The sequence below is a fragment of the Bubalus bubalis genome, chromosome 4, assembly GCF_019923935.1.
Source record: "Bubalus bubalis isolate 160015118507 breed Murrah chromosome 4, NDDB_SH_1, whole genome shotgun sequence".
Lineage (NCBI taxonomy): Eukaryota > Metazoa > Chordata > Mammalia > Artiodactyla > Bovidae > Bubalus > Bubalus bubalis.
In genome coordinates, this window is record NC_059160.1 from 70,803,835 (window position 1) to 70,828,456 (window position 24,622).

Genomic DNA, 24,622 nt, shown 5'->3' on the forward strand with positions numbered 1-24,622 from the left:
CACTGGCAGGGCACAGACCTGTCTTGTTTGGCCCCCACAGGTTAGACCTATTAAAGATGGGAAGTGCGGCAACTCTGGCCCCGAGCTGCCGCAGGAAGGGAAAGGCTGCGGTACTTGAATTCCGCTTGGCCGTACTCATTCAGCTCCTGATTTTCTTCCATTGGACTAGTCCATTTGCATTACTTGTCTGGCCCCTGCAACCCTTTGAGTTTGTGACCCTGGTCTTCTCCTATGGGCATAAAGTGGAGAAGCACAATATCTTTATAAACTAATAGGAGTAGGCAGTGCTTTCTGAGGGCTGATTTTTTTTTTTTTAATTTACTGTAGAAACAAGTGAATTAGATTGTCCTGAAGTTTCTTGTGGGCATGACAAGTAATTTATGATGGCTGGATCTGGAACAGACTGTAGTAGAATGGAATCCCCAAGGAAAGTAAGATTTAAATTGGATTTATGACAACCAGCAGATGTCCTTAGGTATAGAAAGAGGGAAAGAGGTTTCAATATATTTCAAAGTTGGAGACTAACTTTGTTAGTCTGAGTTGTCACCCAGCCTCTCCTTGGGAGATAAACTGAAGGTGAAGTTGAAATCATGTAACAAGAAGCATTGAGAGCCAACTTAAGGAGTTTTAATGCTGTGGGTCAGTTCATTTCAGTACAATAAATATTTATTGAGTGACTTTTACATTCCACATATTTTGCCAGGTGTGGAAAGTAGGGAGATGAATAAGTTACAGTTAGCTTGTATCTAGTGGAAGAAGCAGTCTATAACAAGTCATGTATACAATGTGAAACATAAGAGAACTAATTTGGGAACAACATAGCAATCATTGTTGGTTTGAAGGCCCTGTGTAGCACTTTTCTCCACCATGAATAAGAAATTTGCCTCTGATCTTCCACTGATAGAAGGACAGAAAATTGACACCTTAGCAACAGACCAAAATATACAAGAAACACATGCATAATTCTGTATAATTTTATGCCTCTGTACAAACTTATATATACATACTCATAAAGTCTAAAATTCATTGGAAAGAGTTTAATTAAAAATAATATGACTGCCCAGCGAAAAGATCAAAATTGAGAGAGAATTTCGCCCACTCTTATAAAGCTTAGATAGCGGAGCTAAATAGAATATGACTCTTTTTACCCAATCTTGCTGCTGCTGCTGCTAAGTCACTTCAGTCGTGTCCGATTCTGTGCGACCCCATAGACGGTAGCCCACCAGGCTCCCCCGTCCCTGGGATTCTCCAGGCAAGAACACTGGAGTGGGTAGCCATTTCCTTCTCCAATGCGTGAAAGTGAAAAGTGAAAGTGAAGTACCCAATCTTAGACAGCCATAAATACGGGGCAGCCCTTGGAACTATAGGAGACCATCTTAAAAAGGAGAGCCCACAGACCACGTCTGGTCACAAATTTTATTTGCTATACAGTGCTTGATTTTTTTTTAATTGTTACTTTCATTGAAAAAGTGGAAGTTTTGCCTAAAAATATAGATTTTTCAGCTTGTAAAAATGAGATCTTAACATAACTAGACCTTCATTTCTGTAGGATGGTAACTGACTTGGGCTAAATAGTATATATTCCCCTTAGACATAGAACTCATGCTTCCGACTTGCCGTGCTCACCACTCAGCCCACTTGTCTATTTTCATTACTTGACTCATCCTGAAGGATATCTGAATTTTCAGCACCTGTCTTAAAACAAAGAGAAAAGAGCAGTAAGCATTTGTGAAATGACTTCATATACAACTTTACATTTGCCTGTTAAACCTTTTTAAATGAGCTTGTAATTTCATTATGCTGTAAACTTGTTCCTTAGTCTTATGATTCCAACTTCTAGTCAGCCAATCCACAAATATTTATTAGTGTCCACCATTTATTGTGCCCATAGAATTAAGCAGGGCCTGCTGCCCATATAGCTCCCAATTTTTTCTTCTTTTTTTTTTTAACTTAAATGTATAATTTTTATTAAAACTTTAAAGTGAAATATTAATAAACATTACTATTAAAGGCAACACTTTGAAAGAAACCTAAATCTAAATGATCATTTATACCTTTCTCACTATAAACATTTTCCACACTCTTTCCAACCTAATGTTAATCAGCTTTGTCCACTTTCTAAACGTTTACAGCTCAAGTAAAATAGGGAGATTCAGAGGTACAGACTTCCAATTACAAAATAAATGAGTCAAAGGGATGAAATGTACAGAATGAGAAATATAGTCAATAGCTATGTGATATCTTTGTGATATGTGACAGATGGTAACTAGGCTTAAGATGGTGATCATTTTGTAATGTATGCTGCTGCTGCTGCTGCTAAGTTGCTTCAGTCTGTCCAACTCTGTGCGACCCCATAGACGGCAGCCCACCAGGCTCCCCCATCCCTGGGATTCTCCAGCCAAGAGTACTGGAGTGGGTTGCCATTTCCTTCTCCAATGCAGGAAAGTGAAAAGTGAAAGTGAAGTCGCTCAGTCGTGTCCGACTCTTAGCGACCCCATGGACTGCAGCCCACCAGCTCCTCTCTGTCCATGGGATTTTCCAGGCGAGAGTACTGGAGTGGGGTGCCAGTGCCTTCTCCGTTGTAATGGATGGAAATGTCATCACTGTTGTACACCAGAACTAATATGATGCTGTAGGTCAATTATACTTCAAAAATAGACAAAAAGAGAAGGGAGTGGAGGGGAGGGGGAATTAGATGAAGGTCATCAAAAGGTACAAACTTCTAAGTTATAAGATAAATTATTATTTAATACTAGGGGTGTAATGTACAACATGATTAATATAATTAACACTGCTGTGTGTTATATATGAAATTTGTTAAGAGAGTAACTCTTTTTTTTTGTATCAGTGAGATGATGCCTGTTCACTGAACTTATTGTGATAATCATTTCATGATGTATGTTAAGTCAAATCATTATGCTCTGTATTTTAAACATATGCAGTGATATATGCCAATTATATCTCAGCTAGAAGGAAAAAGAAAGAAAAAAAGGAAGAAAAGGGAAGGGAAAGAAAGTTTACTTTTAGGCTTTGACATAGGCATTTCAGCTTAGGGTCATTCTTGTGGCTTCTTTGTTTCAAAGCTAGCCTCTGGAGGAATTTCCCCGTAGATCACATTTCCCCTTCCTTAGAGTTCCTCATTTCTCCCTTTGTTGCAGGAAATGGGATGTGAGAGGATGGTCATGTCCCAGGTTTCAGGCGAGTTCCTAGAATGGGCCACCAAGTGAGGGTCCTTGGCTTCACACAGGAAAGAATTCAAGAGTGAGGAAAGGTAAAGTCAGAGAGAGTTTATTTACAGAGATAAACATTCCATAGGCAGAATGCTGTTGTCGCAGAAGCAGCCCAGGATGATTAGTTTTTATGGGCTGGATAATTTCATAGCTAACAAGTGGGAAGAGTATTCTATTTGGGACAAAGGGCAGGGATTTCCAGGAATTGGGCCTCAGAATGGTCACAGTTCCTGTGAATGTGTCCTTTAGCATACGCTAATGTGTTGCATATTAGCATATGCTAATTAGCCAAAGATGGAGACGCTGTATACAGTCAGCAAAAACAAGACTGGGAGCTGACTGTGGCTCAGATCCTTATTGCAAAGTTCAGACTTAAATTGAAAAAAGTAGGGAAAACCACTAGACCATTCAGGTATGACCTAAATTAAAACCCTTACGATTTTACAGTGGAAGTGAGAAATAGATCAAGGGATTATTCTGACAGACAAAGTGCCTGAAGAACTATGGACGGAGGTTCGTGACATTGTACAGGCCCAGTGATCAAGACCATCCCCAAGAAAAAGAAATGCAAAAAGGCACAATGGTTGTCTGAGGAGGCCTTACAAATAGCTGAGAAAAGAAGAGAAGCTAAAGGCAAAAGAGAAAAGGAAAGATATACCCATTTGAATGCAGAGATCCAAAGAATACCAAGGAGAGATAAGAAAGCCTTCCTCAGTGATCAATGCAGAGAAACAGAGGAAAACAATAGAATAGGAAAGACATCTCTTCAAGCATATTAGAAATACCAAGGGAACATTTCATGCAGAGATGGACCCAGATGAGCACGATGGTGTGATCACTCACCTAGAGCCAGACATCCTGGAATGTGAAGTCAAGTGGGCCTTAGGAAACATCACTATGAACAAAGCTAGTGGAGGTAATAGAATTCCAGTTGAGCTATTTCAAATCCTAAAAGATGATGCTGTGAAAGTGCTGCACTCAATATACCAGCAAATATGGAAAACTCAGCAGTGGCCACAGAACTGGAAAAGGTCAGTCTTCATTCCAATCCCAAAAAAAAGGAAATGCCAAAGAATGTTCAAACTACTGCACAATTGCACTCATCTCACACACTAGCAAAGTAATGCTCAAAATTCTCCAAGCCAGGCTTCAACAGTATGTGAACCGTGAGCTTCCAGGTGTTCAAGCTGAATTTAGAAAAGGCAGAGGAACCAAAGATCAAATTGCCAGCATCCATTATATCATCGAGAAAGCAAGAGAGTTCCAGAAAAACTTCTGCTTTATCGACTACACCAAAGCCTTTGACTACGTTCAGTTCAGTTCAGTCACTCAGTCATGTCTGACACTTTGCAACCCCATGGACTGCAGCATGCCAGGCTTCCTTGTCCATCATCAACACCCAGAGCTTACTCAAACTCATGTCCATCGAGTTGGTGATGCCATCCAACCATCTCATCATCTGTCATCCCCTTCTCCTCCTGCCTTCAGTCTTTCCCAGCGTCAGGAGGGTCTTTTCCAATGAGTCAGTTCTTCGCATCAGGTGGCCAAAGTATTGGAGTTTCAGCTTCAGCATCAGTCCTTGCAATGAATAGTCAGGACTGATATCCTTTAGGATTGACTGGTCAGATCTCCTTGCACTCCAAGGGATTCTCAAGAGTCCTCTCCAACACGACAGTTCAAAAGCATTAATTCTTCGGCGCTCAGCTTTCTTTATAGTCCAGCTTTCACATCCATACAAGACTACCGGAAACACCATAGCTTTGACTAGACAGACCTTTGTTAGCAAAGTAATGTCTCTGCTTTTTAACATGCTGTCTAAGTTGGTCATAGCTTTTCTTCAAAGGAGCAAGCGTCTTTTAATTTCATGGCTGCAATCACCATTTGCAGTGATTTTGGAGCCCCGCAAAATAAAGTCTCTCACTGTTGCCATTGTTTCCCCATCGATTTGCCATGAAGTGATGGGTCCGGATGCCATGATTTTCCTTTTCTGAATGTTGAGTCTTAAGCCAACTTTTTCACTCTCTTCTTTCACTTTCATCAACAGGGTATTTAGTTCTTCTTTGCTTTCTGCCATAAGGGTGGTGTCACCTGCATATCTGAGGTTATATATATTTCTCCCAGAAATCTTGATTCTAGCTTGTGCTTCATCTAGCCCAGCATTTCACATGATGTACTCTGCATAAGTTAAATAAGCAGAGTGAAAATATACAGCCTTGACATACTCCATTTCCTATTTGGAACCAGTCTGTTGTTCCATGTCCAGTTCTAACTGTTGCTTCCTGATCTGCATACAGATTTCTCAAGAGGCAGGTCAGGTGGTCTGGTATGCCCATCTCTTGAAGAATTTTCTACAGTTTCTTGTGATCCACACAATCAAAGGCTTTGGTGTAGTCAATAAAGCAGAAGTAGATGTTTTTCTGGAACTCTCTTGCTTCTTCGGATGTGAGAGCTGGACTATAAAGAAAGCTGAGCACCGAAGAATTAATGCTTTTGAACTGTGTTGGAGAGGACTTTTGAGAATCCCTTGGAGGGCAAGGAGATCTGACCAGTCAATCCTAAAGGAAATCAGACTTGACTGTTCATTGGACGGACTGATGCTGAAGCTGAAACTCCAATACTTTGGCCACCTGATGCACTGACTCATTAGAAAAGACCTTGATGCTGGGAAAGATTGAAGGCTGGAGGATGAGATGGTTGGATGGCATCAAAGACTTGATGGACATGAGTTTGAGTAAGCTCTGGGAGTTGTTGATGAGCAGGGAAGCCTGGTGTGCTGCAGTCCATGGGGTCGCAAAGAGTCGGAAGCAACTGAGGGACTGAAATGAAACAAACCAGAGGTATACAATGAGTATGTAAGGAGGCTCAAGGTGTACTGAGAGTTGAATCTTCTGCCATCTTGGGCCCAATTGTTTCAGTTTTTGTTGGATCTTCAATGGCTGTGTCATTCTTTGAATGGTTGTGCAATTCCCTCTTCCCTCCTGTCTCACCTTTATCAAAGCCAAAGAAATGGAAAATGAATTGTATAAGTAAAGCAATTAGGTCTTCCTTTTTTTTAACTTGTTGGCCCCCTTTTCAGACCATTGTACCAATATTGGTTCAGTAAATATAGCTTTCACAAGCGTGGCACTTCTATGCCATGAGTAAAACTGTCACACATACGAAAATATCGAGTCTCTCTTAAGTTATAGTAAATTTAGCCCCCTGAAGGGAATAGAAAAGAGGATAGTCTATAATGAATTCTTCAGTTAAATTGCATCAGTGTTTAATGAACATATAAATTTTGCTGCACTGCTTAAAAGTCTTTCATCAAAGTTCACAAAGGTTTATTTCACAGACTATTCCCAAAATACAGTCTTTATACAGGATATTTTCAAGAAAAATGAATAGTATTTTAGCAAACATATGAGGTAATTTTCATGGCATGGGTAATTGAGGGGGAAAGTAAGAGATACTTTGGTTATACCTTCTATTACCAGTTATACTTTCTGTTACCCCTAAATTGGCATTTGCCTCTTGGTGGATGTCAAAAGACATCCAAACCAAAGCACAGGAAGATTTATTATTTCTTGCAGCAAGTAAGAACATTGAGAATCTTTCCCAAAACAGTGTCTACTCAACAGCAAGAATTGGAGAATTTTAAACCTAAAGGCACATGCATATTGCAAAGGGGTTTAAGCAGAGGAGAATTTCAGCATAGACTTGGGGGCAAAGGTCAGCAGAATCCAAGCTTTAGTTGATTGAGATCAGGAGGGTCAATATCTTCATTCCGTCCTTTACTTGTATGGGAGCCTTTGAGTTCCTGCAGAACTCAAAGATATATTATTATGTGTATTTCTTGAGGGAGGACTAGAACTCTGCCTTATCACTGGACTGTTTGACAAACTTTTCTGTGTTCCCTTGAGATCATGGATTACTGAGACCTGTTCAAGGGCAAGCATTGGGCTTAGATCACAAAATAGCCGAGGCTGCAGTGGCTCCTCTTATGTTAAGAAAGCCATTCATTCCTGGTTGTGTTTCTCTGGGGACCCCCTAACCTATCTGCTTTACATTTCTATCTGTGGTAGAAGAATCACATCTCCCTCCCACATTTCCCCTAATACCAATGACTGCAGAAAAATCCCAAATCATGTCCATCATTGATCAGACTCTTAAGGGCGGTTGTCAGAGTCTTCTAAGACTTGGTATAAGATGTGAAGCTTGATAACCACTTAATCATGATTGCTGTGTCTGATGATCTCTGTGGCTTTAGCTTCATTTTTCTTTATTTAAGTGATTCTTACTTGCCTAAAACCTTCTACCGATGAGCTTGACAATAAAAGCCCAAGTAAAAGCTAACTGCCATTTGTCCTTTAAATGATAACATCATCTTGCCCAAAATTGAAAAGAGGATCAACTTTTTCAATGAAAACATGTATTTTTAGAAGGGGTCTGTGGTGTGTGTGTGTGTTTGTGTGTAAACATGTATTTTTAGAAGGGGTCTGTGTGTGTGTGTATGTATTTTGTTTCAAATAAGCTTTAATTTATTGGAGGGAGGGCCCCGATCCAGGAGAATACCAAGCAGAATGAGATGAGTTGCTGCAAATGGTCTAAAAGTGATCGGCAGGCTAGGACATCCAGAAGAAAGTGTCAGAGCGTCAGCAAGGAGACCCCGCGTTGTTGGTGTATGCCAAGCATTCCTCTGGAGTCTGTCGATTTGGAAGGAGGAAGACTTCAGCGTCCACCATCCATTCAGTTCATTTTCACTGCTGCCTGGAGAATCTGCTGTGTTCCAGACACTGTGCTGGTTAATAAGCTGTCCCTGACCTCAAGGTGCTCCCGCTGGAGACAGAAGACAGAGGCCTTCTATACAGTGTGGTATGGGTGCTCATGAGAAATGGATTTGAGATCATGCTCATCAGACCACTGTTGGTAAAAGGTCCACCCAGATGGATCATTAAATCAGAGTCTAGCAGCCGTAGGAAAGCAGGCTTTCTGAGATGCGGCTGACTCAGAGACATTGTTCAGAGAGCTCTAGGCAATGATGATGTTCTCATCTTTAGATTAAGTTGTATCATTGCTGAGAATAAATTCTGCTCAGAAAATTTTGTTCTCAGAAGTCAGGAGAGTCTGGTATTTGTAAACAGGCATCTCACATGCAAGTATGTAGATTTTAAACTTGCATCTTAAATGCAAGTAGGTAGCTTGCTAGTGTGAATTCATCTGGAATGGTAATGTGACCCTTTCCCTATCCAAGGGGAGGGGTAGCAAAAGTTGGACTGTTTTTTCAAATCTGGCCACACCTTACCCAGCATTGATAAGGTCACCTGCATCTGTGCCCCCTGTTGAGGTACCAGGGGCAAAGGAAGTATGCTGCCGCTGCGCCTGCCTTATATGGCCTGTGCCAGCAGTAAGTTTCTGTACCCTTGGTCGATTAACTATGGCATTAATCCAATTCATATGTGTGGGTGGATGTATGTGGTCTCTTTCTCCTAACTTTTACTACATCTGAAATGATACAGTGCTGTAATTGAAATACTTTCAAGGTCAGTGTTGGCAAGGAGGGAGTAGTTAAGTGGGGAGGTAGGACAGGGCTCAGAAGTTACCTTTACCAATGGAGCGACAAGGCTTAAAGGACGAATAGGCCTGCAGCAGGTGCAAGACACCAGGCACAGTGCCATAAAATAATGTCTGTGTTAGGGGTTGAATTGTATACGCTCCCCAAATGCATATGTTGAAGTCCTAACCCCCAGTACTTCAGAAGGCGACCTTATTTGAAGATATGGTGTTGTCACAGAGGTAATCAAGTTAAGGTGACCCAGTGGTAAAGTGGTAAAGAATCCACTCCCAATGCAGGAGATGCGAGTTTGATCCCCGAGTCAGGAAGATCCCCTGGAGAAGGAAATAGCAACCCACTCCCATATTCTTGCCTGTGGGAAATCCCATGGACAGAGGAGCCTGGCGGGCTATAGTCCCTGGGGTCCCAAAAGAGTTGGATACGACTTAGCGACTAAAACGACAGTCAAGTTAAATTCCATCATTAGGGTGAACCTAACCAGTGTGACTGATGTCCTTATATTAAGGAGAAATTCGAACACAGAAGCACAGATGGAGAGAAGACAAAGACGATGACCATGTATACGCCAAGAGGGCAGGGCTACAACAGCTCCTTCCTCACAGCCTCAGAAGGCGCCAGCCCTGCCCACACCTTGATCTCAGGCTTCTGGCCTCCAAAACTATGAGGCAATAAGTTTCAGTTATTTAAGCCACACAGTATGTGGCACTGTATTACCACAGCCCTAGAAAACTAAACCAGTGTGTTCAGAAAAGGGAACTCCTTGTTTTCTCTAATAATTGTAATGTCCTGGGGAAGAAAGGCCAAAGTGCCCATCTACAGAAGCCCACATCCTCTCCCCCATCATTCATGTGGATCTGCATCTCAGAGTCCAGGCCACCTGGACACTCTCCTGGTACCTCACGTTCTTCAGGATTTTTCATAATTCCTTGTCGTGTTTTTGGCTTTTCCTCTACCAAACCTAATTGCATCTCCCTGCTACTGATGGGGAGTCGTTACAAGCCTCCTGTTAGCTGTTTCATATTTGTCTCATTATGTTCTCCCCTGTGACTTATTAACATGGCTTGTGTGTGTCAGAAGCTAGTGTTCTTCTTCGTCAAGAACATCCCATGGGATAATATGTAGTCCCAGCCACTGTGTCTGATGGCTTCTGTCACATCCTTTATTCTTCCTGACAGTTTCAAATTTAACCTTGACACTTCTTAGAAAGAAGTTAAAAAAAAGAAAAATAGTTTTGTTGAGATTGACAAGGAATCACATGACTACTGCTGGTCCACAGTATGGGCCATAGTCTCTGGGTCTGTTCCCAAGGGCTTGGCCTCAGACTGCAGCTGACCATAGCTAGATCTGAGTCACAGGTCCACTATAGGGTCCATAGTTGGCACCAAGGTCTGCATGCAGGCCAGCCTCTGGGGGCACAGATGGGCATGTCTCTCTCCTGGTTCCTAGGTAGGCAGGACTGCTCTTGGATCACTACTAAGAGGAAGTACTGGATTCAAGTTACAGGGCTGCTTCAAGATCCAAAGTTGGACAGAGTTTGGTGGGCCTGCTTCTGGAAACACAAATGGGCTTATTTCTTGTTGAGTCCCTAGGGTAGCTATAATTATTCATAGGCCATTGCTGAGAGGTATTGGAACCAAGTTACAGGGCTACTGCATTATTCACAGTTGGACTGAGGTTGGCGGGCCTGCTCCCAGTACACAGGTGTGCCTCTTGGCAGGTCCCTGGGCAATAGGACTGCTCTCAGACCAAGGCTGGGAGGAACTGCAACTGCATCATGAGCTGTTCTAGGGTCCACAGCCAAGGCCAAGATCAGCAAGGTTATTTGGGGCACGGGTGGGCTTGACCCCTCCTGGGTCCCTTGGCAGATAGTGCTGGTGGCAGGACCAATGCCAGACAGGATTGTAGCTGAGTCTACAAGGGGACGGAGCTATTTCCAGGTCCTATTGCCAGGACCAAGGTTGGCGAGCCTGCCAACAGCTTTCTCATGTCAGTCCTCGTCAGCTGTGGGCTCCAGTGAGGTTTTACAAGCTCCCACCTAGACCCCAAAGCTCCCACAAAGTCATTTTGTCCATGGATGGCTGCCAGAGTATTGTTTCTGTGGGGGTATGTGAATAGCAGACCTCTTATTCTACCATCTCACTGACATCACCTACAAGATGGTGAGTCTTCTCCTTCAGCCTGTAGATATATAATCATGACTTAAAGTAACTACTTCTGATGTTATTTTTAAAGTCATCATTAGTATTCTTTTTTCCCAGTATCCTCTGCATTGTGCATATCCTCAGGAATAATGACTAAGTCTGTTAAATTTTTTGCCTCCTTTTAAAATTTACTCTGTCTCATGACCTCTCTAAGCCTCTGAAATAGCACTGATAGCTAGTGTTTCTTCTCTAAACAATATTTTGTTGTTCAAATAAACAACTAGAAGTTGAACATATTTCAGAAACATATTGCACTAAACATATTGTTTAAAAATTGAACATATTTCTACTTTCTGTAATGATGGACTGAGTCACTCAGCTATTCTTTCAACATTTCACTCTCCAGGGCAAGGTACATAACTGAGCCTGAAATCCATGACATAAGGAACCATATGTTCCCAGAAGGAAGAGAGCATCAGATTCTTTTGAACAGAAATAAAATCTAGTGATTCTGAACTATTAGTGCCCCTAATGACTTGGAAAAATAAACGAATATTCTCTCAGGATGATAATCTCACCTTAGAGCTCAAATAATTCTACCAAAAATGTCCAGCAAAGATAACTAGGTACATAAGGAGACAAGATGTAATGAGTGGTAGCCAGAAGACATAATAGACAATAGAAATAAATGATCAGAAACTGTAAAAGATCTCTATACTGTGTTTAAGGAGATAAAAGCCAAGCTTAGATTTCAACAGGGCACTATTATAACCTCTAAACAGTGAAATAAGTTTGAAAATAAACCACAGAAATTCTAGAGTTTAGAAATACCAAAATACCAAAAAATACCAAAGTACAGAAATACCAAAATACAGAAAAATCCAAATTAATAAATTGGTGCATGGTTTTAACATCAGATTAGACACAGCTGAAGAGTGAATTATCAAAATGAAAGAAAAATTAGAAGAAAGTAATCGAAATGCAGCATGGAAAAACAAAAGGATAGAAAATATGAAGAGAATGGTAAGCTACTAGAGGACATAATTAAACTCCCAGAAAAAAATGAAAGAGAAGAAAGTAAAGTTGATATTTGCAAAGGTAATTTTATCTGAAGTTTTATCATAGCTTTGGAAAAAATACCACACAATTCAAGAAGTCTGAATATATTTAGAATAAGCTTTTAAAATCCTTACCTAGACGCATTATAGTTAAACTGTAAAAAACTTTAAAAGCAGCTGGAGAAAGAAAGCAGAGTTCTTTCAAAGTACGATAAACTGACAATAAACTTCTCACTCAACAGGAACATGAAAACCATAAGAAAGTACAGTGATATCTTAAATGTACTAAAGGAAAGTAACTGCCCACCAGGGGAAAAAAGATATATTTCAGAATTGAAGGTGAAATAAAAGACATTTTTAAATCAATAAAGACTGAGTTCACTGCCAGAAGATTCATGCTAAAAAGAATTTCTTAATAGAAAACAAATTTATGGTTACCAAAAGGAAAGAAGAAGGATAAATTAGGAGTATGGGATTAACAGATACACATTACTATGTATAAAATAGATATTCATCATTCAGTCACTAAGTTATATCTCTTTGCAGCCCCATGGACAGCAGTACACCGGGCTTCCCTGCCCTTCACCATCTCCTGAAGCTTGCTGAAACTCATGTCCATTGAGTCAGTGATCCCATCCAACCATCTCATCTTCTGTCACTCCCTCTCCTTTATTGTTATACAGATGCAGCAATAAGAATTTACTGTATAGCACAGAGAACTTTATTTAATATCTTGTAATAACCTATAATGGAAAAGAATCTAAAAAACTGTGTGTATATATATATAACTGAATAACTTTGTTGTACACCTGAAACTAACGTAATATTGTAAGTCAACTATATTTTTCTTAAAGAATTTCTAAAAGGTGTTCTTAAAAATGTAAGAGATAGAAATCAAAGAATGTAATAATTATATGGATAAAGCTAAATGAATGCTGCCTAGATCACAATAATGTCTTATACATAAATTTATACAAATATTTACATATATATCATGTTATGAAACATTACCAAAAAAAAGCATATAATTCAGGAAAAGTGAATGGTTTTAAGATGTTCTAAACTCTGTACAGGCTTCCCTGGTGGCTCAGTGGTAGGGAATCCACCTGCCAATGCAGGAGATACGAGTTCAATCCCTGGGCCAGGAAAATCCTCTGGAGAAGGAAATGGCAACCCACTCCAGTATTCTCACCTAGGAAATCCCATGGAGAGGACCTAGAAGGCTACAGTCCATGGGGTCATAAAAGTGACAGTCAGACGTGACTTAGCAACTAAACAACAACAACAAACTCTGTACATTGTCTGGGAAGAGGATAAAGTTATCAATTTGCGAAGATTCTGATACGCAAAGGTGGAGTACAGCCTAATTGTGGAAGATAAATTGAAAAGCTCCCAGAAGATAGCATAAAATAGTATGCTACTTATGACTACTTATGAGATGGGAAAATATTTCTTAAATAGGGCACAAAAAGCCCTGATTTCAAAGGAAAGGATTGGTAAATTGATTACATTAAAACTAGAGACTGTTTGTCTAAATACTATAGAAAGAGTAAAAAGCCACAGTATAGAGTAGGAAAAGATATTTGCATCACATATAGCTAACAAAAAACTCCTATGCATATTACAAATCAGTAAGACAAAGGCTCATCACCCAATATAAGATTGAGCAGGAGATTTAACAAACTGTGTCCAAGAGAGAGAATCTAAATTGCCTTAAACATGTGATGATATGCTCAATCTCAACCATCAGAGAAATGCATGTTAAAACCACAATGTGATACAGTTACACACCCAGTGTAATGATTTATTTGGTTTTTGTTTTTTCTTTTGGCCATGCCACAAGGCATGTGGGATCCTAGTTCCCCAACCAGGGACAAACCCATGCACCCAGCAGTGGGAGTGCAGAATCTTCACCACTGAACTGCCAGGGAAGTTCCATCAACACAATGGTTTAATTTTTTAAAGCTGACAGTACCAATTGTTCGGAGAAGGCAATGGCAGCCCACTCCAGTACTCTTGCCTGGAAAATCCCATGGACGGAGAAGCCTGGTAGGCAGCGGTCCATGGGGTCGCTAAGAGTCGGACACGACTGAGCTACTTCACTTTCACTTTTCACTTTCATGCATTGGAGAAGGAAATGGCAACCCACTCCAGTGTTCTTGCCTGGAGAATCCCAGGGACGGGGGAGCCTGGTGGGCTGCCGTCTATGGGGTCGCACAGAGTCAGACACGACTTAAGTGACTTAGCAGTACCGATTGTTGAGGATGTGGAGTGATAGGAATTCTCCTCCTGTGTTGGTGGGAATACAAATGAGAATAATAACTTTGCAAAACAGTCTGGAATACCCAATAAGCAGCAAGTCTACTCAAGTATGCGTGGCCCAACAAAAATGTGTTCATAGCAATATTATTCATAGTGGCCCCAAATCAGAAATAAGTCATCTATCAACAGTAAAAGGGATGAATTACAATGTATTCTTACAATGAATATTCAGCAGTGAAATAGGATACTCATAAGAAATGAATAAATCTTACTATATAAAGTTGAGCAAAAGAAGCAAGACAAAAATCCTACAGCCTATAGTACTTAGTAACTACCTTTGGGGAGGAGAAAAGCATGTGTGGTGATTGGGAGAAGCAGAGGGTACTCATAATGTACTAGATTTCTTTATCTGAGTGGTAATCACATGAATGTGTTCAGTCGGTGATAATTCATAAAGCCATACTTACTGTTTATGCATCTTTCTGTGTGTAATTTCACTTCAGTTAAACTGAAGGTTCTTTAAAACAAAAAGTAATTGAGAGAGTACCCGGTGATACATGAGATATACAAGAACTCATATATGAATGATGTCCTCCTTAGGATAATTTGGAAGAAAGCCTCTCCTTATATTTGTGACATGAGGTATTGTTTACCTGTCTGTCTCCCCTGTTGTTACTGTTCATTCGCTAAGTTGTGTCCAACTCTTTGAGACCCCATAACTGCAGCACACCAGGCTTCCCTGTCCTTCACCTTCTCCCCAAGCTTGCTCAAACTCATGTCCATTGAGTTGGTGATGCCATCCAACCAGCTCATCCTGTAGCCCCCTTCTCCCCTTGCCCTCAGTGTCGCCCAGCATCAGGGTCTTCTTCAATAAGTCAGCTCTTTGCATCAGCTGGCCAAAGTATTGGAGTTTCAGCATCAGCCCTTTCAATGAGTAATCAGTATTGATTTCCTTTAGTATTGACTGGTTTGATCTCCTTGCTGTTCCCCCAGTGGACTCTGAACTTTGGGTGGGAGGGCCTGTGCCCCCACTTCTGACTGACAGAGTGGCTTCTCACTGAGTGTGGGATTCATGAAATAAGGTACTCACTGGAGAGATGTACTCCTGTTCCCAGGTTAAGAAAACGACTGAGGCCACCCTGCAGACAATACAGGATATGGTCACTATCGAGGACTACGATGTTTCTGAATGCTTCCAGCACAGTCGCTCCACAGAGTCTGTGAAGTCCACGGTCTCTGAAACCTATCTGAGTAAGCCCAGCATCGCCAAGAGAAGAGCCAACCAGCAGGAGACCGAGCAGTTCTACTTCATGGTACGCCTGCTGCTTCCCCAGCCTCTTTGGGGTCTCCAATCTGGGATCCCCCAGATCTGCTTTTGGAATTGCATCAGAATCATCTAGCATTCTTTATTAAGACCAGAGTTCCCAATTCAGCAATGCTGGGATATGGGAGATAGTGCTGATATGCAGACAAAGTTAAAAAGGGCTGCTCTAAAACAGAACTTTTAAAGGATCTCATGAACATGCATGTCACCACGAGAGCTTGTTAAAATGCAGGTTCTGATGCCAATAGTCCTGGCGTGGGGGTCACTGAGAGTTCACACCTCTAATAGGCTGATGCCGTGGTCTGCATCAGAACCATACTTTGCATAGCAAGATTCTAGGATCTAGGAGGTAAGAATGGCTGGATTTTTAGATATCCTGTGGGAAGTTCCTTGGCATCAAATAGTTTCTTTTAAAGTTAAAAATGTATCTTTCCTTTTGCAGAAACTCAGAGAATATTTGGAGGGTAGTAATCTCATCACAAAACTTCAAGCCAAGCATGACTTGTTGCAGAGGACGCTTGGAGAAGGTCAGTTATCTGAAAGAGTTGGGGAGATGACCTGGATTATATCTTGTGTTGTGTATGTGTTCCATGAAGAATATGAACCGTGAATTTGTTCTGGAAGAAGCAGAGAACAGCGTATGTTTAGATTTGGCTTTATCTGTTTAAGAATCAAATTTTCCCTGGAACTATTTCCTTTTATCCTTTTTTCTTTTGGAGGCTGTGCCACACTTCCCAGGTGGCTCAGTGGTTCTTCATGCCAAGCAGGAGACGTGGGTTCAATCCCTGGGTTGTAAAGATCCCCTGGAGAAGGAAATGGCAACCCACTCCAGTATTCTTCCCTGGAAAGTCCCATTGACAGAGGAGCCTGGCGGGTTGGGTCCATGTGGTCGCAGAAGACTCAGACATGACTGAGTGACTAAACAACAACACGCGACTTATGGGATTTAGTTCCCCAATCAGGGATGGAACCCAGGCTCCCATCAGTAAGTGGGGCAGAGTGCTAACCACTGGACCACCAGGGAATTCTCCGAAATTATTTTCCCTATAAACTTTATGCTAACTTGGAGGCAGAGCAGTGAAATCTAGGGCTGAAAAGCCAACACAGAGCTGCAAAGAAGGGTCTTCAGAGCTTCAGTGCTTCTAGGAGTACAGAAGTATAAGGAACTGCGCCTGCTCCCACCTGCTGACAGCCCCCTCCTCTGCTGACAGCCCCCTCCTCTGCCCCAGCCACTTCTTCCTGTCCTTGGTGCACTTTCCCCACCCTTCCAGTCCCACCCCTTTTGTTTAAATGGGCTGGTATTTGTTGTCCCATCTATTGCCTTTTTGGACTCTGCTACTGCTAAGTCACTTCAGTCATGTCCGACTCTGTGCGACCCCATAGACGGCAGCCCACCAGGCTCCTCTGTCCCTGGGATTCTCCAGGCAAGAACACTGAAGTGGGTTGCCATTTCCTGCTCCAGTGCATGAAAGTGAAAAGTGAAAGTGAAGTCACTCAGTTCTGTCTGACTTCGCGATCTCATGGACTGTAGCCTACCAGGCCCCTCCATCCATGGGATTTTTCAGGCAAGAGTACAGGAGTCGGTTGCCATGTCCTTCGGACTCTAGAAACCAGTTAAACCAGTTTGGGTGCCCTCCCCCGCCACCCCCCCAGTAAGATTGGTCTTAGTTGAGAAATAGTTTCATTCTATTACTATATCTAGTAAAAACAAAAACAATAGCAACCACTTATAGAAAGCTCTCTGTGTGCCAGGCATTGTTCTGAGCTGTATATTTAACTGAGCATTGTTAATTTCCCCATTTTTCACAGATGGGAAAACTGAGGAGAGAGAAAGGATTACAAGCAAAGGGGATAGTATAGATGTTTTTCTCTTTTCATCTTTGTGAAATTTAAAAAGGGGAGAAAAAAACCACCAGGTCCCTGTCCTTAGTACCAGTCGGTAACACGTTTAATTCTTATTTTTCACACTATATCTTGCTGGAAGTTATAAAAAGTGAAAGACAATGGGAGAGGGAAATCAGGGAGCGAGTTGTGTGAACAACTCAGGCTAAAAAGAGTTGACCTAAACTCTTGCCTCCTACAGTTTTAGAACTTCCCTGCCCAGAAAACAAGGTGTTTCCATCACCTTATCTCCTGGTCTCCTCCAAAGGACTCATTATCCTCAGGGAATGTCCACATGTAGAAAGGTCTTCATAACCTGAAATACCATGAATTGCAGTTAGAATGCCAGACTCTAAGATAAAAGGCCAATTTTACTTAGAAAAAAAAAACACTTAAAGTACTAAAAAGTGTCTGAAAAAATTATTATTGCTAAGTCATGTCTGACTCTGCAACCCAGTGGACTGCATGCAGCAAGCCAGGCTTCCCTGTCCTTCCAATATCTCCCAGAGTTTGCTCAAACTCATGTCCACTGAGTCGGTGATGCCATCCAACCATCTCACCCTCTGTCATCCCCTTCTCCTCCTGCACTCAATCTTTCCCAGCATCAGGGGGCTTTTCCAGTGAATCAGCTCTTCATATCAGGTGACCAAAAAAATCAAGTAACTAAATATAATATGTGACTATCCATTAGATTATGAATCAAAAATCAAAAGTTATAAAAGATGTTTTAGTGATATTTGGGGAAATTTAAATATGGACTATATTATATGATATTATTGAATGAATTTTTCATTTTCCTAGATATGATAAACTTATGAAGGAGAATATTCTTATTATTAAGAAATGCTTGCTAAGTGTCCTAATTCTGCAACTTACTTTCAGATGGTTCAGGAAAAAAGACATATGTAAGAATGAGGGAGAAAGAAGGAGATAAAGTCATTATTGTAAAATGTTATCAGTTGGGAAATCTATGTGAAGGTATAAGAGTGTTCCCTGTACCAGTCTTTCAGTTTTTCTGTAACAGAAGTTTGAACCTTAGAAAAAGCCCTTTTTTTTCTTTGAATAATTGTCTTATCTCAGCTATTATGTCTTTTTCTTATTTTTCTCCTCATAATATGTGAAGTCTTTTTCTTTTTTTCCATTTTTCACAAATGCCTTATATTTCAGTGATGCCCCAAGGTCATTGCCCATCCCAAAGCATAAATTATCTTAAGTGCAGCTGAATACTTACAGAACTGGAGACACCACTTAAGAAATTGTGAATTGGAGGGAGTGAAGTAGTGGGTGAATTCATTCTTGGCACTGCAGGCAGACATGTGTTAATACTCTGATCACATTCTGAAACCTTTATGGTACTCATTCTACATAGATTCCCTTCTGTCTCCTGGAGAGGAAGCCCCACTGGTTGATATGATTTTATATGCCATTATTGGCTAAGGCTATATTTTAGCCAGATTCTGTCTTTAGCTGCTGAATTGGGTAAAGCTATATCATGCCTGGTGACCTCTGTGCCAGGATTTCTCCTCTTGTAATGTCTTTCGGTGGTTTCCAGTGTCCTAGTGACACAAGCTGTGTTCAGGTATTCCAGATGTTCACTGAATTGGATTTTTTCTGCACAAGAAACTGAATTGTTCTCATCAGGGGCCAGCAGACACACTGGCTGCAGACCTCCCTGCTCCCCAGCCCTGCCCACGTGCAGACTTGGCAGCACACTAGCTGTTGGTCACAGCCTGGCCTTGATGCTAGCAGCTTTGCCCAGCGAAAGACTGAGCGTGGAGGACATGCCCCATCTTTCAGCTCTTGTGAGCCCTTCAGCTTTCCACACAAGCCCTATTCACATTAATAGGCTTACACCAGTGGGCGACCGGGAAAGTTAATGGTGCCTGTCCCACAGTGAGATTATACAATGGCGAGCCCTTAAGAAGGGCTCCAACTCTGGGGTTGGTTAACTAAGGTTAGAAGGTCAGAATTAAACAGTGCATTTGGGGACAGTCTTGACTTTTTATATAGAAACCACATCTCTGAGTTATACTAGGCTCATTGCTGCAAAAACTGCCCTCATAGTAAAACAAATAGAGCCTAACTCAGGGATTTAGCAGTTGATCGTACACAGCTGAAACTGTAACTACAGACATGTGTTTGGCCTGTCTTACTGCTCGCTTTTGGCAGGCTACCAGTGGCCCAGTAAGTCCTTTGATTTACAACATTGCAGAGCAACTAGATTGGGCTCTTAAAGTGGCACTGTCAAATATCAGAATTCCAAATCTTTGAAAACAACTGAAATAGAAAAAAAAACACACGATGAGTTAAGGCCAAAGGCGTCATCATCTTCTTCTTCATCCTTCAGCAACACCATTATATCATTTTGTGATGTCTTTGTTTTTAAATAAGATCAGATCAGATCAGTCGCTCAGTCATGTCTGACTCTTTGCGACCCCATGAATCACAGCACGCCAGGCCTCCTTGTCCATCACCACCTCCCGGAGTTCACTGAGACTCACATCCATCGAGTCAGTGATGCCATCCAGCCATCTCATCCTCTGTTGCCCCCTTCTCCTCTTGCCCCCCATCCCTCCCAGCATCAGAGTCTTTTCCAATGAGTCAACTCTTCGCATGAGGTGGCCAAAGTACTGGAGTTTCAGCTTTAGCATCATTCCTTCCAAAGAAATCCCAGGGCTGATCTCCTTCAGAATGGACTGGTTGGATCTCCTTGCAGTCCAAGGGACTCTCAAGAGGCTTCTCCAACACCACAGTTCAAAAGCATCAATTCTTCAGCACTCAGCCTTCTTCACAGTCCAACTCTCACATCCATACATGACCACAGGAAAAACCATAGCCTTGACTAGACAGACCTTTGTTGGCAAAGTAATGTCTCTGCTTTTGAATACGCTATCTAGGTTGGTCATATTAGGGTTAGGATTAGGGTTAGGGTTAGGGAAATAGATGTTAAATCGAGCACGGAAAATGAGCTATATGTCTGTAAAACTGAGGCACAGAAATTTTGTTCTTTTTTAGTAATGAGCCTTGGTGTTCACATGGCTTCTTTGAGTGTAGCATTTGGAGTTAACGGGTTGTAAAAATCTGTGTAATTTTTGCTAAACATAGATAATCAAACACTGAAACCTGAATTCCATGTTATATTGTTTTTAGCCCTGGACATAGGAATTAAATAAACTATCATCACTCACTCCTTTGTCTTTGAGTCAAAGTACAAATATACTTTCGAAAGAAACGCTGATTGTGAATAATTATATTTTTTAGAAAAGTACTGCAGTAGTTGGTATTTTTAAGGAAGATAAAGGGCTGGAAAGTAACGCCACAAGTCCTTATCAATCATTCATTAGGGACAAAATCCAGGATGCCTCCATTCAGTGCGAGCTGTGTGCATTTTAAATATTTTATCTAGTTTGGGGACTCAGATTGCCACCAAATTATATTTTGATTTTCACTTATACTCTGTGGATATAAAATACATTTGGGCTTGAAAAATAATTCACTTCCTAATTCTCAAGTAAATTTTAAAAGTAGTCGAAGTAGCTGTTTGTACCAAGAACAAGATAATCCTGGGTCATTTTTTTTTTTTTTTCCTCCAAATGGCTTGTATTGGGGTAGAAGAAGGAGTTGTCTGTTGTTTTTAATAATTAAGTAGGCTTCCAAAGAAAGTGATTGAAATCTAATCTTCAGACCACTGGAAGCTTTCACATTTCTCTGGGAAGCAAATTTCTTCTAAGCTGGTGTGTTATTGATCTATTAATGATGATACTGATTAAAAAATAAAACCTCATTCATCAGTTAGGACACACTGAGTACTATTAGCAGAAAAAAACAATGGATGCGGTGGTGGTGCTTTATACTGTGAGTGATGATTCTCACAAAGCTCGCTCTTGATTCATTAATCAAAAAGTATCTTTTATAGGTTTTTAATTTTTTATCAAATACTATTAACCATGGATGGATGGAACAAAATGATTTTAAGCCATTTTATATGTGATCATTTTCTAAATCTAGAGACTATTCAGTTAGGATACTTTAACAAAAGTAGTAAAATTTCAACATTGTAAAAGCATTTAGTTTCTAAGGAATTATCATTAACATCTTTTTGAATCACTTGGAAGTTATTAACCTCTGTGGTTCTCTTTAATTTGATAGGTATTAAAGTTGTTTTTAAAATATATTTAATTTATTAAATCTTCAGTATTTTGTATTTGGCTTTATCCATATGAGGCAGACAGATATCTCTACCTGTCTTCTAGGGTTTTTCTGAATATTTGCTGGGGAGAAAAAGATTTACATTTTACAATATATGTGGGAGCTTGGGTCTAGAATTAAAAAAAAACCTGGGCTTTAGTGCCAGACCCACCACATACTGACCACGCGACCTTGGACGAGTCACTTGTCTTCTATGGGCTCAGTCTAGCGATATTATAGTACCTACTTCATAAAGTTATAAAAATTGTGTTACTCTACAGAAAGTGCTTAGAACAGTGTCGATAAATGTTAGACATCATTGCTGTTTTTGTTGTTACTAATACATGTATTTTATGTCATACTTTTATGTTGTAATAAAGTATGCAACATGACAATCAGTACAGTATAAGTCAGCTGTTTCCTTGGCTCTCAATCCTTTGTTCATTCTACTGACTGACCCTCAGTGATCTCAGCTCACTCTCATGGCCCCAACACAATCTAAAGAGTAGCAGCTCTTAAATCTTAACCTCCAGCCCTGTCTTCTCTCTGTGCATTAACCCTGTACAGCCAACTTCCTGCTGAAGGCCGTCCTCTAGGACATCACATTCAGCTCACTGTCTATTCTCTCCACTTTCCCATAGACCTTCTCTCCCATCCATTTAGGATTAACTATTATAAATTCTTCTGGAGTTCTGTATCTATCTTTTCTTTTTAAAGTAGCAGAAAGCCAGCAAAAGGAAGGAACTTATAGTTAAATGATAGGTAGAACTGGATAGTGGAGGAAAAAAATCAGATTTATCTCCCTTTCCCACTCCCCAACCCCAAGTCTTGGCCAAGGATAGATTCTACCAAGATTTACAGTAGCCTGCATCTGTGTTGAGAAAGGTTTGCTCTGATATGAACTGGTGCCTTCTATTTAATAAATAGATATTAACCAAATACTTCATGTTACTTGTTATTCAAAAGCAGATGTAGGGTAAAAGATTCTGTTGCAGCCTGGGAGTATTCATTCACAGTTCCCAGCTAGCCAGCACTCTCTACCGTTGTTGTACTGGCCTTGCCCTACAAGCCTGAATCATTGCATTGTGATCTGATGGGCTGGTCTCACCTGTTGGTGCTGCAACATGACACTTCTCTGCCAGCTGTATTTTCAAGCATTTTCAGGACCATATCATCATTTTGCAAACAAACCAGTTGAATGGTTTAACTCTCCCACACCCCTTCCCACTACTCCACCCTAAATATAAGAAAGAACAGACAGCCATCATAGACGTATTTAGGCTTGAAATTAGCTCAGATTGTTAAGAGCACCACAAAAAGAGAGCTGCTTAAAACAAACCAAGAAGCCTGAATGCATAAGAACCTCGTGTTTTAAATGACAGGGAATTCTGTGAAAGGCTTTTAGCTTACTAGTTGGTATAATGTAGCATAATTTAATGTCCTTGTACTTTCATATCTGCAAATGTCATTTCTTATTGTAAAGTACAACCTCTCTGCCTGATTTCATATTCTCGAAAGAACGCCAATTTAAAAGAAATTGAGTTCTCCTAACCCTATGTGACCCCCTGCTTCTCTCTCACAGTTATCAGTCCAGACAGGGAATAACTAACGTTGAAATCTTGGTTGTGTTTTATTTGTATTTCATCTTTGACCTTACAGTTAAGATCAAGCAGCTATTTCTTGTTTAAAAAATAATAATAAAAACTAAAGCTCCCTGCCTCAAATTGCCAAGTGAAACATTTCTTTAATCTATGGAATTTATTAAGTTTTAGGTATAGATTTCATTAAATACTTACTTTGAATTTTTTGTCTGTCTTTATATGCTGTCTTCATGCTGTCCACCATAAAATGTATGAGTTATTATAAACTCAGCATCATAAATCAAGGGACAGATGATATAAAAGATTACCAAATGCATTCCACTGATTCCATTCAGTTGACTTATTTTTTTTTCCTGCAGGTCATAGAGCTGAATATATGACTACAAGGTAGGAAAATATTTTAACATATTCATTGTGTCTCACTCTCTTCTCTCTTTTAACCAGCAACCAATTAAATGTTGCAAGAATGAACATATTTTGTTAATGAACTTTGAAGATATTTTTAGCTTGACAAGACAGTAACAGGAAGTGTTTGGGGTTCCCATGAAACCAGATTTGCCCTGGCAGATCTGAGGGTTTCCCACTAGAATTGTAAAGCTCTTTAATGAGTAGCCTCAGTTTAAAAAAAAAAAAAAGGATAGAAATTGAATGGCTTTGATTTATCTAATCCAAAGCACTCTAAGTTTCTAAAAAGAGTCTGATAAGACTTTTGGTAATTTAATTAACAAGCAATATTATGTGCATATATAGTGTCTGGCTAGTTACTTCTTGCTTCTGTATGTCGTAAAAACTAGAGCTGTGTTGAATATTCTTGGATTTTAGCTCAATCCCTGTTTGGTTTGCTTTAAAATTTTAACTTTTAATGCCTAGTACAGTATTGCACTTCCTTTTGTTCTTCCTTTTTTCCCCCCTTTTATAAATTCTTGGAAGGATTTTGAAGCTACTGCTGAGAAGGAAAAGCCTTTTTGGAAGCAGATTCTGATTTGGGTTCGGGAAAGTTTATGGCAACTTTTCTTTTTCTCTGCCAACATTTGTGCAACAGCCAGAAATTCTTCTAATTGACATAACAAGACACTGCACTTTTAAAGTTGAGTTCTCTTTGAGGTAGGAGGCATTTAGAACACTGGTGTCTGTTGCAGTAATGGTCAAGTTGATTTTCAGATTCTGTGATGTTCTTGCTAGGTAGTTTATTCAAAAGGAAACCCCTCTTATATCTTGGTGAACCAACTAGAAAGATATAGCCACTGACTTACCTAAACTTTATGAAAATACTGGTTTTTCTTCCCTATGTCAGTAACAAAGAGGCATATTACTCCTGCATAGTTATATATCACTTGTGTCACAGTTAATGTCTCCTTTACAGTATCAACTCTTTTACCTGTT

General features: G+C 40.4%; 1 protein-coding gene across 9 annotated transcripts in view; it reads left to right on the top strand.

Moving 5' to 3' along the window:
- Positions 1 to 24,622, top strand: part of SRGAP1 (SLIT-ROBO Rho GTPase activating protein 1) — a 308,204-nt gene that overhangs the window by 236,169 nt on the left and 47,413 nt on the right. For all 9 annotated transcript variants that reach the window (XM_025283902.3, XM_025283903.3, XM_044942502.2 and 6 more), the window contains 3 exons: positions 15,361 to 15,558; positions 16,012 to 16,096; positions 23,599 to 23,626. In XM_025283902.3, the coding sequence (XP_025139687.1) occupies positions 15,361 to 15,558; positions 16,012 to 16,096; positions 23,599 to 23,626 (311 nt within the window). The remainder of the gene's footprint in view (positions 1 to 15,360; positions 15,559 to 16,011; positions 16,097 to 23,598; positions 23,627 to 24,622) is intronic.